The sequence below is a fragment of the Oryctolagus cuniculus genome, chromosome 14 (genome assembly GCF_964237555.1).
Source record: "Oryctolagus cuniculus chromosome 14, mOryCun1.1, whole genome shotgun sequence".
Classification (NCBI taxonomy): Eukaryota; Metazoa; Chordata; class Mammalia; order Lagomorpha; family Leporidae; genus Oryctolagus; species Oryctolagus cuniculus.
This window is the reverse complement of record NC_091445.1, coordinates 17,437,324-17,452,613: the sequence shown is the minus strand read 5'-3', so window position 1 is coordinate 17,452,613 and position 15,290 is coordinate 17,437,324. Positions and strand designations below refer to the sequence as shown.

The window sequence follows — 15,290 nt, the reverse complement described above, 5'->3', positions numbered from 1 at the left end:
CTGGCACACCCACACTTTCTGTGCGAGTCGGCCCCGGCCGCGGCCGGCTGCTCTGGCCGCTGCTTGCCGGGGAGCAGAGCGGAGTGCGTGCGTGTGCAACTGTAGACATTTATATTTTATGAGCGCAGCAGCCAGCACTTTGTAGAAATGATTGCAAATTGAACTGCATGAAAAACTTGTAAACATTTGTACTCTATTAGTCCATAACAGACACATGTGTTGATGTGTAGGTAAAAGCCAGTTTACGGACATTAATACCCAAAGAACAGAAGTACATTGAAGAGGAAAACAGACTCTCTAAACAGGTAAAAAAAAAAAAAAAAATGAGGCAAGATGACTCCCTCTGGGAAGGCCTGATTGAATCTGTAAAACATCTAAGTAAATTCAAATAAACTTCGGTGTGGTATGGGGGGAGGGAGACGGTGGATTTTTGATCATCTACTTATTGCAAATGGCTCTTTCTTCCTTTTTCCCTTTCTTGCTCTCTCCTCTCTTCCTCCCTTTCTTTGGAAGATCAAACAAGGACAATACCAAAGTAATAAGTTGGATGGGGGTGCCGAGGAAAAAAAGGGGATAGTGCAGGCACTGCGTATGCTGATTCTGTAGTCCTGTTAGCCAGAGAGTGATCATTTTGAACAGAAAATACAATTTGATTGCCATGGAATGTGTAAATGAGATCACCAAAGGCTGAGGTTCAGATGTGTGTGCAGACCACCCACAGGTATGCGGCAGGTGTGTGTAAAGCGAGCCCCTAGAGAGTTCTGCCTCTAAGCCAGAGGAGAGGGGCTCCCTCGGTTAAGGGAAGCCTTCCTGCTAATTAGATTTTAACCGTGATCTTTGAGAAGTGAACTTTTATTGGCATTTTAGCTGAGCAAACAGGAAATCCCGAAATCAGATTTTCTTCTACGATGAAGAATTTTTCAATTAAGCCTGATATACACCATGATAGTTTTAAATTAGATTTGATATCAAGTTGAGCACTAAGCTATCCCCCTTTTCTCTGTCCATTTAATAAAGTTAAACTAACATCTTTATTATGGATGGGAAATTTACTGGACTGATTTGTACCTTGGAATACTTAATGATTTTTTGTGACATTAGAGACCTGAAAATATTTTTGTTTTTCATCTAACAGACTCATTGTGAGCAGTGAGATTTTAAGGCAGTGCGTGAGTTACAAATGTAATACCAATCTAAATTGAAATACAAATTATATTTCTCCACAGTTAGAGAAAAATAATAAAAGTAGCTTTCCTAAGGAGGAAAACAAATAGGGAAGATTTTTACTTTGCCTGAAAGAAATTTCAGTCTTAGCAACCTGTTAAACTGGTGTGCACATTACTTGCGTCTGTACTAATCCATAGCTATTTTTTCAAGGTAAGACCTCAGTAAACTTATCGACTGCTTTAAAATACCACACCAGCATTGAAATTTGTATTTGGAAGAAGCAAAATACTAATTTGCAGATTTATTATTCTAACTATTAACACAGCTGCATGGAATTTTTGAACCATTGTCTAGTACAGGAGGTATTCTTTTTACAGTGAAGTCGTGTACAGTTTTGAAATTGAAATTGTATCCATTCTCATGTATCTTTTTAAACTAAAGATTACCTAAAGCTTTTGATCACCGTAGAATTTTCTCCAATTCCAAAAGTATGGAAAATAATGAAGAAATATAGAGTAATATGTGTATGTGAGAGAGAGAGAGAAGCAGAATGAGTGATAGGAAGAAATAGAGAAATCAAGCTAAAATGATGACAAAGTTTTGTTTTCTATAATAAAGTAATAATACTCCACAGGTTTCTAAGACCATAAATAAAAATATCCCAAGTTATCCATTTTACTTTTAAATATCTTGAAATTAAAATATTTAATGAATGTTAAAACCACAATATGATTTAAGTGTCTAAAATTAATGTGCTCTCAGTATGTAACAAAAAAAATTTAAATCTGTTAGAGATGTATTTTTCTTGCGAACAAAGGTTGTCCAACCTACATAACGCTATTTTTAAAACACATATTTTGGTAAGGAGTTGGTCTCAGAAGTCAGTTCTTTCTGCTTTCTCCAGAAATGCTTCTTTTCCTGTAGCTTGTGACTCAAATGCCTTGGGATGGCTTGCACCCTTGTTAACTTTCCAAATCCTTTTTAACACAAAATAAAGACTCTTGCGGGGTACCTGATGGTTTTTAGTTGTGCGTGCAAATTCTAATAAGAGTTGCATTTCCTTCCAGCTCCTCCTAAGAAACTTTATCAGAATGAAACGCTGTGTCATGGTGCTCGTGAATGCTGCCTACTACGTTAATAGTTGCTTTGACTGGGATTCACCCCCAAGGAGTCTCGCTGCCTTTGTGGTATGGTCACACTGTATTACTTACATTGGTATTCATTAAATTCAGTAATCGTGGCTGCATGTTTCTGTGGCTATAGTAACAGTTCTGTTGATGTGGCCATTTAAAAACTCCTATTTTGAGACTCGACTGGACAGATTTGCCGTGGGCAGGGACCTGATGGATTGCACAAGGTCTGAATCCAAGAATACTTCTCCCTCCCCTCAGATTTCCGGAACGCGAGACATCTCAGCCAATGTATAATTTTCTCTGTGACAGTTAAAAAGTGAAATTTTTGCATATTGCATAATTCCAGAATCCCAACAGGAGGGCCAAGAAAAGTCTCCAGGATGAAAAATAATAACAGGAACAGGCTTGACCATCCTCGGTGGGCTTTCCTTCGTTCCCTGGTTATTTTGTCAATCTATGAAAATCCTTGGCAGTAGAATGCTCGTTGGTCATGCTTTAATATGTGGGTCAATTGGGAGTGGAAGTGACCTATTTAAGAGATGGTTTAGTATTTCTGAGGTTTCCAGTTTTTGAAAAGTCACCGGTGAGCAGGTGATAGGTCCAAATAGCCCTCTAACAGTGTTCATCTTGCAGCCTTTTACTTTGATTATTCGAAAACTCATGATGAGACCTCCTGGCAGGGTTAGAAAATCCGAAAGAACACTACTTTCCTGTGAGCTTTTGCTGGAGTTTTCTGTTCTCCCGTTATTTTTGCTTATTAAGGATTTTTAGTTTGAAGTTTCAGTGGAGTCCTCCTTTTGAAATCTTTATTTTTGTGTTTGCTAGAATTATGAGTACCTTATGTTTCCTTAGAGTTGCCAGTTTGGCGAAATACGACTTTATTATGGGCACTTACAAGAAGAGCCTTAATTAGTAACAAATCAACATTTTAGTATTACCATTCAAATGAGGGTGTGCACATCTGTTTAGTACTTTGAGCTCTGTCTTCCTCTCACGCCTTGTATGGGACTTTCATTAATGTCTGAGCACAGGAACAAAGAGTGTGTATGTCCCTTTGTGTTGTAAGTTACCAGAAAGTTAGGCAGCCTGCTTCCCATAGCCACGTTGTTGTCTCCCTAAAGAAAGCAATTGTCATTATCATTAAGTTTTCGGGGAAAAAAAAATCTCCTTATCTCCATAGCCTGTTAGCAGCTCTCTCACATAATAAATATATCAGGATTCTAGTAAGAAGACTTTGTTCTGATTTTTCGCTAGCGAGATGCACTTTGTTGTTTATGAGAAAAAATGATATTGAATCTCTATGTATAGTCTCTGTGTATATTTTGCGTCATTACTTCCGGGTTCTGTGGGGTCTTAGAAGAGTGGGAAAATTCTACTCAAAAGATGATGCTGCCATTTTCGATTCACTCCTTCTGAGTCATTCCCCACAGCTGTTTGTGAAATCTGAACACAGAGGAATGTACAGATGTGCTTTATTTGCCCAGGAATATTCGGTTTGAACCCTTTAGCAGTAACAGTGTGTCGTGTAAGTCTTCGTAGAACTTGTGACTTCTGGTGCTCCCTCGGGTCAGGGGTGTTCAAGATGGCCGCCTAGCCCCCCTCCCCCTTTTCATAATTTCCTTCTTGTTCTTAAAAAATAAACAAAAACCCATCAGATGCCAGAATTCTGGGAAACTTGCATCCATGTACATGGTACTTCTTGAGTGACCACCGGAAGAGGCAGATTTCGCTAGGGATGAAATGGGATCGTGTATATCTCTTAGTCGGTGGTCAGATTCAAGCCTGTGGCACACAGGCCAAATGTGGGGGCTTGCAAAACCTGGGAGCCGGTCAGCGAAGGGTGTGCTGAGCCTGCTGGTGGAAGCAGGCTGCCAGCTGCAAAGTGAACACAGGTGAGGAGGATTTCTGAAGCAGTAGCATCAACTGCTGCGTTGGGGAAGAGCCCTGAGTCACATTCTCCTGAATGCGATTAAAACAGTGAACAAGGGAGCCAGACGTCATTGATGTAGATCTGAACTGGGAGTTCATGAAGATGGGAGCCCCATCTCTGGGCCTCCGGTGGCACCTGCACTTAGTAAGTGCCCCCTACAACAGACATCTGGGTCTGCTGACCAATCCATCCATCTGAAAAGGTTTCCTTTGGGGGAGAAACTCATTCTTGAACGATGCCGGATCAATCAGGGCCTACTGTAATAAAGCTAGTTATTAAATCATAATAGACATAGCTTCACGCTATTGTGTCATTTTCCCTGGAGTTTCTTTTTGAATTCTAAACTCTTTCATAATCCTTTGTCAATCATCTGTTTTAACCTCAGGTTAAATTCTGACACAAAAAAATGCTTCTGTAATAATAACAATAGTCATTAGGTACTTACTATATGTGTCAAAGAACTGTTTATCATGCATTAATGAATTTCATGTCCCTGACAACCTTATGAGGTAGATGCCAGTATTTTCTCGGTACACAGAGAAAGAAACCAAGGCACAGAGAAGTTAAGTTCCTTGCAGAAGGCCACACAGCATTCTCTCCTCCCTTATAGGAGCTTTTAAAATATACACCTTAGATTTTTAGTGTCTCCACAATACAGAGCAAAAGCTACTGTGGGATTTTTATTAATCTTATAGATATGGAGTGACATATTTTAAAATTAAAGGGATCAGCAATCTCACTGCCTATCCAGAGCCTTTTGGGGCCAGTTTACTGGAAAGAACTGCTTTCCACTAGGAGAAATGTGTGCACAGCACCCCATTGTCACAGACATATTGTCCTCGTCACTCCCTGTTGATGGCTCATGGGTCTATTATTATAATATTGGGTCCACTCAGCCCACTCTGTCATCAAGGCAGCCTGCCTCCCGCAGCGCCTGCATTTGTATATTATGCAACTTGGTCCTGGGCCCAGAGCAGTCAACTGTGTAACAAGTAAGGGCCGGTTTTTAATTCCGTTTTACTTTTGGCTTTTCTGATTTACTGTCCAAAAAAAAAGCATGTAGAACAATGAAATCAAAAGAGAAAACAAAAAAAAATTTTTTTTTTTTTTTGGTTCATTGTCCATGAAGGCAGAGAGCTCAAGAAATGCAGGCTAAGCACAGGCCCTGTCTCCTTAGCGCCCCCTATGTGCTGGGGAGGGTATCTCAAGCCTCATAGTGGGTCTGCAGGTATGGGATCAAATATGGGCAAATACATTTCTGGAATGTTCTTGTTATTGTGGGCAGTGAACTAGGGCTTTATGTTTTATCCTAAATCTTGGCCTAGAAGCGAATACAGGCATGTGTGGTACAGGAGGCCTGTTCATCTTCGAGAATCTTCTATTGTGGACATGGGAATGTGTCCTAAATTGGACCTAATTTTCATCAGGCTCTTGACCAGACATTTGTGTTCTTGTGGATGTCAGTGGGTGCAACATGGAAAAAAAAATAGAAGCATGTACATTCCCCCTTTCTTTTCAGCATGTCATTTCTCACTATAATGAGCGCAGAAATAATTGGACAACTGAACTATCAGTAAAAGGACACACTTCAGTGTGCGTCAGAGAATTATTTTACAGGACAAACTTTAATCTTTAAATGTGATTGTAGATAATTTGTGGTACCATCTGTCCATTTGGAATTGTTTTAGCCTTTTCTGTCGTTATACAGTAAGTGCCGCTGTGTTTAACATTAACATTTGATATTTTACACATTTCATTTCTGTTCTGCTGTACGGTCCTTGGGGAGTGGTGCGCTGGTGCTACATGAGAGAGACAAAGTATTGATCAGTTAACATTTCAGCTACATTTATGTATGTCGCAAAATTAATGAAAATGCCAGACAAAAATGTCAGAGTGCGCAAAAAAGGTAGAATTTAAATTTGGTACCTTAATGAAAAGTCTTAAGATGTGCATTATCAAAAATGTCCTCTTGCCTTTCAAGTAGAATTTCTAACAGAATAACTGAAGGGGGCCACATATTTTACTTAGAGGAACAATGAACATGAATTATGAAGAGATGTCAACTCCTGAGAAGTACCTTGTGTTCCAAAACGGCGTGTTTGAATGCTTAAGTCTGAAGTCATAAAATCCATTTGTTTCTGTTCCTGTCTGGAGAGCTGCTGGCTTCATCCCTCCCTTCTGACCAGCCCAAGAGGCAGGCTTCCTCCGGAGAGTCTCCCTCTAGCTTTGCCTTGGTGTCCGCGTGTGTGTGTGCGTGTGTGCGTGTGTGTGTGTGTGTGTGTGTGTGAAAACCAAGAATTCCCTCTGCAGCAGTTCGTCGGGACCACTCTGGTTCATTCCTCGTTCCTTTCTGGGTCCTTTGCTAATGCCCAGTTTCCCTTTGCTTCCAGAGAATTTATGCTTTACCTTCATTCAAGCTGCATTTTAGAAAAGGAGCACGCTTGGGACAGCAGCCACCCGGCAGAAAAGCCGGGCGATTATGCGGGAAGAGAGAGAAAAAACAGAGATGTATGCAAAGAATGGCACGAGGCAGCTCTGTGTAGCTAAATGATTGTTTTTTGAAAATGGGGGAGGCACTAGCGAAAGAGGAGAAACTGGGCTTGCAGAGGCAATGAGAATACAGCACAAGGACTGGAAGACAATAGGTTCTTAAGGACGCCTTATTATAGACTTCCTGTGTAGCAAGTGTACTGCTATTGAACTACTTATGGATTTTTATAAAAATTATTGCAAACCAGAGAGACATTTTAAGTAGCCCTCGTGGTCAAGGTCTAAGGAGAGTACTGCTTAAGAAGAAACGGTAGTGGAAAACAAAGATGGGTCTCCATCACCTGTAGTTCAAGTGCTAGCATTCCCATTGCTGAACAATGAGGTGCAGGGTAATTATACTGGATAAACTGAAGGTCAGTGTGAGTTTCTGTCCGTCAGAAATTACTGTTCTGAAAATTTAAGGGCCGTCAGTAATGCCTCACCAGCAAAATTTATGCTTCAAGTCAAGGGCAATTTTTAAATAATTTTTATTCTTGTGGAAGCTGTTTGGTATTATTGCTACAATAGTTTCAGAAAAGCCAGAATATGAAAAACTGTATGTTCTAAATACGTTTTTGTTGCTTTCCACACAAGAGCAAAGTAGAAGGACCCCGAAAATCAAAGAAACAAGCCCAAAAGCACACTGGTCTACAATTGATGATCCTATCATATAGTTAGGAATGTATCAAAAATTCTGTAAATCCACACTTCAAGCCTTTTGCCAGTCTTCCTTCACTGTGCTCTCTCTTGACATAAACACTAAGTTCACTAAACAGTGTTTCCTTTCTTCTATGTAAACTTTAAGTTATGTTAAACATTTCCTTTACAAATGTACAGGGAGGGAAAGAAAAAACTTTAGTGTAGAATTTCACTGATTTAGAAGATTACCATATACCTCCAGAGTTACCTACAGTTCCTCTGATGGAGTGAAAAAGTATTGACACTTGGAAATTTCTAGTACTTTATTTTTTTCCAGTAGGTTGTATGCACAATTCATACATTCTGGCATATCAGATTGATACTCAAAATATATGTCTTTTCTCTCAACCATCTCATTCCTAGAGAACATTTTTTTCAAATGTTTTCTGAAATTACATTAAAAAATTACGTTTTCATAACCATTACCTTTTACAAAGCATTGAATATAAATTCTTGGAATTATTTAAAAGCCCCAGCCCCCTCTCACCCAAGTACCTTAGATTAGAAGTGAGCTAGGTTTTAAGATTGATCACTATGAGCTAAAATCAACCCCGAATCTTAGAAAATGCAGCAAACCAGATAACAATGGAACAAAACATTTTCTCTCATCTTTTTCAGAGGAGTGATGCTTACTTGAATGTATAGTCACTTTCCCTTTGTTTTTGTATCTATTATATATGCAACAACAGTACTTTTTCAAATGAGAGCTTTGTTCTCTTTAAATGATGCTAACGTCCTTTTTTGTTTATTTTAATAGATGTCAGCAAAAGGGTTTTCTGGGCTTTGGAGGGAAATAATTGCATAAGCCACAGGGTCTGCTACTCTGAAAAGCTTATTCCTCCTCAATTTTATTTTATGTTGACAATGAGTTTAGTCCCAATAGCAGGTCACACTCGTGTTTTCTGGGGTCTCTTCTGTCTCCTTTGTCCCCTAAGTAGGAATAGGTTGCTGTAATCTGGAGACATGTTCTTCTGAGTAATTTGGGGGTGATAAGCTATTCCACTTCAATTCTCATATATAGTGTTGTTGCGCTGTAGTATCATCTAGCATAAGCCTCATCATCGTAACTGTGATAGCGCGTCACATCCAAGAAATAGCCTTCTTACGAACCTTAATGGTGCATGTGACGAAAGCTATGGCGGTGGGAGATGTCTGAGCTCCGGGGAGTTGTTTTCTGGCTCTGGGGACACTGTCCCGTTTCACCTCCGGCTGCTTCCTTTCGTTACCTACCAGCCCCCAACCACTTGTGAGACCCTTGGATCTCTTGTATGTGCTTCGTATTTTGCAACCGAGTTAACTAAGGGTCAAGAAATTATAAAATAACGCATCAGAGATGTCTCACTGTTGCTACCCAATTTCCTAAACCGGTGTTCTTGTCCTCTGAAGGAATTCCCGCTTTCCAATTTCAATTTCAATTGTAAGGGGCACACACGCTGAGCAAAATTGCAAGCCATATTCCATTGTGGCTCACTATTATATAAAGAATTTTACAAAGGGAAAAAGTTAAATGAATGAAATTACTTATATAATTTGTTTTAATAAAATCATATAAGTAAGAGTAATAACTTTTCTAACAATGCAGATCAGAACATAGATATGGTCAGTAACACCTATGATCATTAAGTTACCTCTGCACGTGTTTTTGTTTTTGTTTTTTTTAAGATTTTTTTATTTATTTGAAAGACACAGTTACAGAGAAAGGGAGAGGTCTTCCATCCACTGGTTCACTCCCCAGATGGCTGCAACAGTTGGTGCTGAGCCAATCTGAAGCCAGGAGCCAGGAGTTTGTTCCAGGTCTCCCACATGGATGCAGGAGCTCAAGGACTTGGGGCCATCTTCTAGTGCTTTCCCAAGTGCATCAGCAGGACACTGGATCGGAAATGGAACAGCCGGGACTTGAACTGACACCCATATGGGGTGCTGGTGCTGCAGGCCAGGGCTTTAACCCTCTGTGCCACAGCACCCGCCCTGCACGTGTTTCCATACCCCTCTGTATTGGGTCCATGTGAAGAAATAGGAACACAAATGATGCGGCATTTGTCTATTGTCACTAGTTGTAACACCATTCCTTAGAGTGACGAATACATTAGGACCAATCTACCAAGTGAGAAGCTAGCCTGAAATTTTGTGAAGGAAAGTGCTTTTGCTTGGCCTTTTGTCTTTTGTCTTGCCATCATCTTACCACATTTTACCATTACAGTAAAAATTGGAGGTAGACATAGTGGTCCACCTTTGCCTTAGGTGGGCTTGCGGCTTATTACTTGTCTTTGCATCTCCTGCGTTGTTGTGAGGACAGGTCCAGCACTCAGCAAGGGTAACAGTTAGAGATCGATAACAGAATAAAGATGCTCACGATGGTCATCAACCTCCAGCTCATAGGGGATAATGGCAAAAACCAGAGAAAAGGCTTTTATTTGCTCTTTTCCCTCATTTTTAAAAAATATTCACCTGTTTGAATGGCAGAGTTACAGAGGGAGAGAGGGAGAGAGAGAGAGAGAGGTCTTCCATCTACTGGTTCACTCCCCAAGTGGCCACAACGGCTGGAGCTAGGCCAGTCCGAAGCCAGGAGCAAGGAGCTTCTTCCAGGTCTCCCATGTGGGCACAGGGGCCCCCAGTGCTTGGTCCATCTTCTACTACTTTCCCAGATGCATCAGCAGGGAGTTGGATCGGAAGTGGAGCAGCCAGGACTCAAAATGGCAGCCATATGGGACGCTGGCGTTGCAAGCAGTGACTTAACCCACTGCACCACAGTGCTGGTCCTATTTGCTCCTAAATCAGTGTTTGTCAACTTTTTTTTTCATATCCCCCCCCCCTCCAGTGAAAAATTGTATTTAATTTAAATGAGAGAAGCGAAATACTAAGGAAGAACGTTTGTTCAGAGTATTGTGCTTTGGAGGCCCACAAATGACTGTAATATCTAAGATTTGAGTTGCTGCCCACCCCGAGAATCCGTTTTCCCCTTGGGTGTCATTTTGCTTCACTGAGAATGTGCTAAACAAGCTTTAACGGAAGTGCAGCCATGTGTGCTTCCATACTTGCGGTGGTAAAGTCCAGTTTGGAATGTCACTAGCCAGGAGCTGCTTCTGGATGTCCAGAGTGCACATGTAGTTTGCACGTGGTGGACATGATTCCCCTAAGAAGCCAGTCTGGAGAAACAGAATTTGTGATCTCTATACAAAACTATTGTAACATTGGAGTCTAATTAAAGGCAAAACGTTTGACTTTGCAAATTGAAGAATTTGATCTCCTTTGTGCAAATCGACACCAAAGTTTGCTTTCTTCCTCCAGTTCGAAGGGTGCCTTGCTGTGGTTCACCAAGGTGTAGCAGTGGGGTGAACATGAATTCTGGCCTTAGTACATCACTTCTCTCATTATGCAGGTTTGATGGGTTTTATCCATACATTGCCTGGTATTTATGGCTGATCGCCTAACTTTATATTCTTAAATGAATATCATATGTCGGAGATGTAAAAGCATACTTCATTAGGCTCTATTACCCATTAGATCTTCATTGGAAGGGCAGGGGAAAGAGGTTATAGAATAGAGAAGTTGCTTAAAACAGGGCACTTGTTTTACATACTTCTCTGCATGGTGGATTACTCAGCTCACTATAGAATTCAAGAATTTCTCAATACTGTGCAAATATTTGAGGTTCTGTATTCCACATTGCTATCTACAAGCAATTCTACCTTGTTTTCCATAGTTTATATGCTAAGCAAGTCCTGCCAAGCAAACTTAAGTCAGTGCTTGAGTGTTTAAAGCAAAGATAGCTCATCCAGTTTTGTCATAAAATGTTGGTGAAGTAAGCAGTGTTTCCTTTTGTCAGTTAGAGAAATCTCTTGGATTAACTTTAAAATGAGGTCACCAAGTAGAAACGTTAAAAGTAACCCATTGATTGTGCACAAGTTAGTACTCTGAAGGTTATGTAAGAGAGGAGCTTTATTTTAAGGTGGTGGTAAAATCATGGCTGCTACTCAGAGACGATGAATTCATAAACGTAGAAGTTTAGGTGGCTGTGTTTGCTTTTTCTAATTAGGCAGCTATCTGATTTTGTTTAAATTCTCTCCAGTGGAGTTTGCTTCTTCCATTGCCAGAGCCTGTTGCAAACCCCAGCTAGGGGCTGGTATTTAGAGACCTTTAACCAGGTTCTCCTCACCTGAGTTATCCTGCACTGTGTCCTTTGCTTATTTAAATTCTCGGAGTCTGAGCCTCCTGCCACAGTTTTTGCCTTGAGTTGTGAATTGTGGCTGATGTGTGGTTAAGACGGAACATGTTTCCTAAGATGTCCAGGTCTGCTTGGTGAGACGGTTGCTTCACCCTGCACGCACATTCCCCCGTAGGGGCACTGCTGTGGGCAGTGACAAAGATGCTCTCCCAGAGCCTCGGGATCTCGTGATGGAGGACCCGCTGTGGAACGGGAGCCTTGGGAAGAGCTAGTAGAGTCCGTGAGTCATGGCTTGATTCTAGGAACACATGTGCTCCAGCCAAGCTCCAGCTGTCCAATCCCAAGCCTCCAAAGGGCAAGCCCGCAGGGCATGCAAAGGTCCCTACATCGCGTACCCTGGATTTTTTTTTTTTTTTTTTTTTTGACAGGCAGAGTGGACAGTGAGAGAGAGAGACAGAGAGAAAGGTCTTCCTTTGCCGTTGGTTCACCCTCCAATGGCCTCTGCGGCCAGCGCGCTACGGCCGGCGCACCGCACTGATCCGATGGCAGGAGCCAGGTACTCATCCTGGTCTCCCATGGGGTGCAGGGCCCAAGCACTTGGGCCATCCTCCACTGCACTCCTGGGCCACAGCAGAGAGCTGGCCTGGAAGAGGAGCAACCGGGACAGAATCCGGCGCCCCGACCGGGACTAGAACCCGGTGTGCCGGCGCCGCTAGGCGGAGGATTAGCCTAGTGAGCCGCGGTGCCGGCCGTACCCTGGACTTTGATGAGCTTTTCTGCTAGTTGAGATCACATCAAACTGCTGCTCCCCGACATCCCTGGCAGAGATGTGTGTGTGTCTTAAGAGCTCTGAAGGGGTTCGCTCTGTGTTTAAGTAGGGTGTATTTTAGGTAAGAAATATTATTTGGCCTCTAAGTAGTAATGATGACTCATGAAAAATACACTTCCCTGATTTCAAACATATATTTTCACAGACTTGAGTAAACAGTTTAAACTGCTTGTATTGGTCCACATTGACTTAATGGTTGCTGAGATGAATATGTCCCTGGCCTACTTTTCCATTAGGCTACATAAATGTACATGGTGTACAAGGGTCTCTATTTGAGTTATTTAGAAAAATTGGTGATCTGCCTTCATTTTATTTTTTGTCTTCCTAAATTTCCTTTAAAGTTATGTGGATCCAAAATATCCCAGCATAGAATTAAACCACGTAATGGAGTGGTATATCCCTTTACAAAGTAGTGGCAGTAATGAAATAATAATTTGCGTATATTCTGAGATAGGAATCAAATTACAAATAGCCATAGTGCTGTTCACTTCAGTATATAAATTACTATAAACTTGATGTACCAATTGATTACTACTGGGTTTACTGGAGTGAAGATAGCTAAATTAAATAATCTTTATGAAATGCTTTGAAGGCTGTAATGGGAGGGCCTGTGCATAATTTGGACTTGAATAATATACTAGGGGCTGGTATTTAGAAACACAACCATGAGGCTAGTGCTGTGGCACAGTGGGTTAAAGCCCCAGCCTGCAGCAAGGGCATCCTATATGTGTGCAGGTTCAAGTCCTGGCTGCTCCACTTCCGATCTAGCTTTTTGCTATGTCCTGGGAAAGCAGTAGAAGATGGCCCAAGTCCTTGGGCCCTTGCACCCATGTGAGAGACCTGGAAGAAGCTCCTGGCCTCGGATCAGCTCAGCTCTGGCCATTGTGGTCATCATGGTCATCATTTTTTGAGTGAGCCAGTAGATGGAAGACCTCTCTCTATAACTCCATCTTTCAAAACTAAAAAAAAAAAAAAAAATACAAAGGTACAACCACACAGGTTTTTGTGAGAGCTTGGTAGTCCTTCAAAGTTTGTATCAGCATGGAAAAGTATTTCACTTAACATTATTATTGGAAAATATTCTATACTGGGCTTAAGAGTGAGGGAGGGGCAGGCGCCATGGCTCACTAGGCTAATCCTCCGCCTTGCGGCGCCGGCACACCGGGTTCTAGTCCCGGTCGGGGCGCCGGATTCTGTCCCGGTTGCCCCTCTTCCAGGCCAGCTCTCTGCTGTGGCCCGGGAGTGCAGGGGAGGATGGCCCAAGTGCTTGGGCCCTGCACCCCATGGGAGACCAGGAGAAGCACCTGGCTCCTGCCATCGGATCAGCGCGATGCGCCTGCCCAAGCGCGCCGGCCGTGGCGGCCATTGGAGGGTGAACCAACGGTAAAGGAAGAAAGGAAGACCTTTCTCTCTGTCTCTCTCTCACTGTCCACTCTGCCTGTCCAAAAAAAAAAGGAGTCACAAGATGTTACAGCGATGTTGCTGCTGCCTCCAACAAATACACCAGAGATGGATTTGACAATACCAGAATTCCATTTCTAATTGACTAGACTGTTTAATTGACATGTAAGAACCTAGGCAATAAAGTAGATTGTAAGCTGAAAAATCTGGTTTTGCAGTATTTTTAATCCATTGCCAGAGCCTGCAGTAGGACGTGCTGCTTGAGATGCATTTCAGTTGCCGTTAGCAGGTGTCCCCCGGTTTTTCTAGACACTCGATAATACTGAGTTCATTGACTGACTCAGACTTCAGTGGCAAGACTGGAAGTCGCGTAAGGGAACCCCCCCCCCCATGGTGTTGGGTGAAGCTGGAAATAGGTGGAGTAGATGAGGCATCGTCAAAGGGTGAGTAGGGGCTATGGCTCTGCCATCCTCTCTCCACCTTGAGAAATTCATACGTCAGATTCACACTCGTTATTCTTGTCATCTTAATGAGATCAGTGTGGGAACATTTCTCTCCTTTTTCTCCTGATTGTCAGAAACGGGCCACTCCGGTGTTTCTCCTCTCTCTCTTGCCTTCCCATGTATTTGCTTAGAAGGCCAGAAATGTTATTTGGTTACAGCAGGCAGCCCCAGAGTGTCACAGCTAAGGGCTTCAGGATTGCGGGCAGGGACCACAGCACCGAGGTCTGTGTCTGTCCTGCTTTCTCTCTCTCCCTCTCTCTCACTGCCTCTTGGTCTCTTTTTGTTTTCAGACTTTCTGTGGCTACCTTCCATAGCACTGCTGTCTGTCTGTCTGTCCTGTTGTCTCTCTCTCATTGTCTGTATCTCTCTCACTGCCTCTTGGTCTGTTTTTGCTTTCAGACTTTTACCACCTGCCATATTTCCCAGGGGGGTTCCTGGGAAGAGAAGGGGGAAGTTAATTTCTCCATGGAGGGCAAAAGAAAAGGGTACCTGAGTCTGACTCTGCTTGGCTACCTTCCTTCTCCCTGGGTCCGTTGCTGTAATTAATTTTGCACACAGTCTCCCTAAACCAGGTCTGAATGCAACCGGTTCATGTGTCCAAGACAGAGACGTGTCCAGCCTGGAACTAAAAAGAGGCAAAATGGGCAAGAAACCAACTTCTGATGCATCTTATCCTCAAATACATTTTCAGATCTTTCCAGAAACAGTCACTGTGTATAATTAAAGTTGCTAGGAGAGATTTTTATCATGTTTTTACATCATGAATCCCCTTCATTCTTAAGGACAATGATCGGAAATTATGGAAATATTATTTCAGTGGTCTGGGACTGTTGGTTGTTAGATTACAATATAACCACACTGGTTGGGGCACAGCTTTGCTTTAGAGTCCCTTTAACATGATTGAAGAATTTTAAAGTAGGCGTTTTTAATATTT

The 15,290-nt window shown here is 42.1% G+C and overlaps 1 protein-coding gene across 17 annotated transcripts in view; it reads left to right on the top strand.

The window, feature by feature from the left end:
* MCTP1 (multiple C2 and transmembrane domain containing 1) overlaps positions 1–15,290 on the top strand; it is a 627,604-nt gene that overhangs the window by 451,223 nt on the left and 161,091 nt on the right. For all 17 annotated transcript variants that reach the window (XR_011381926.1, XR_011381924.1, XR_011381925.1 and 14 more), the window contains 2 exons: positions 231–305; positions 2,235–2,354. Coding sequence is in view for 9 of the 17 variants with exons in the window: in XM_051853978.2 (XP_051709938.2) it covers positions 231–305; positions 2,235–2,354 (195 nt within the window). In the remaining 8 variants the exon portion in view is untranslated. The remainder of the gene's footprint in view (positions 1–230; positions 306–2,234; positions 2,355–15,290) is intronic.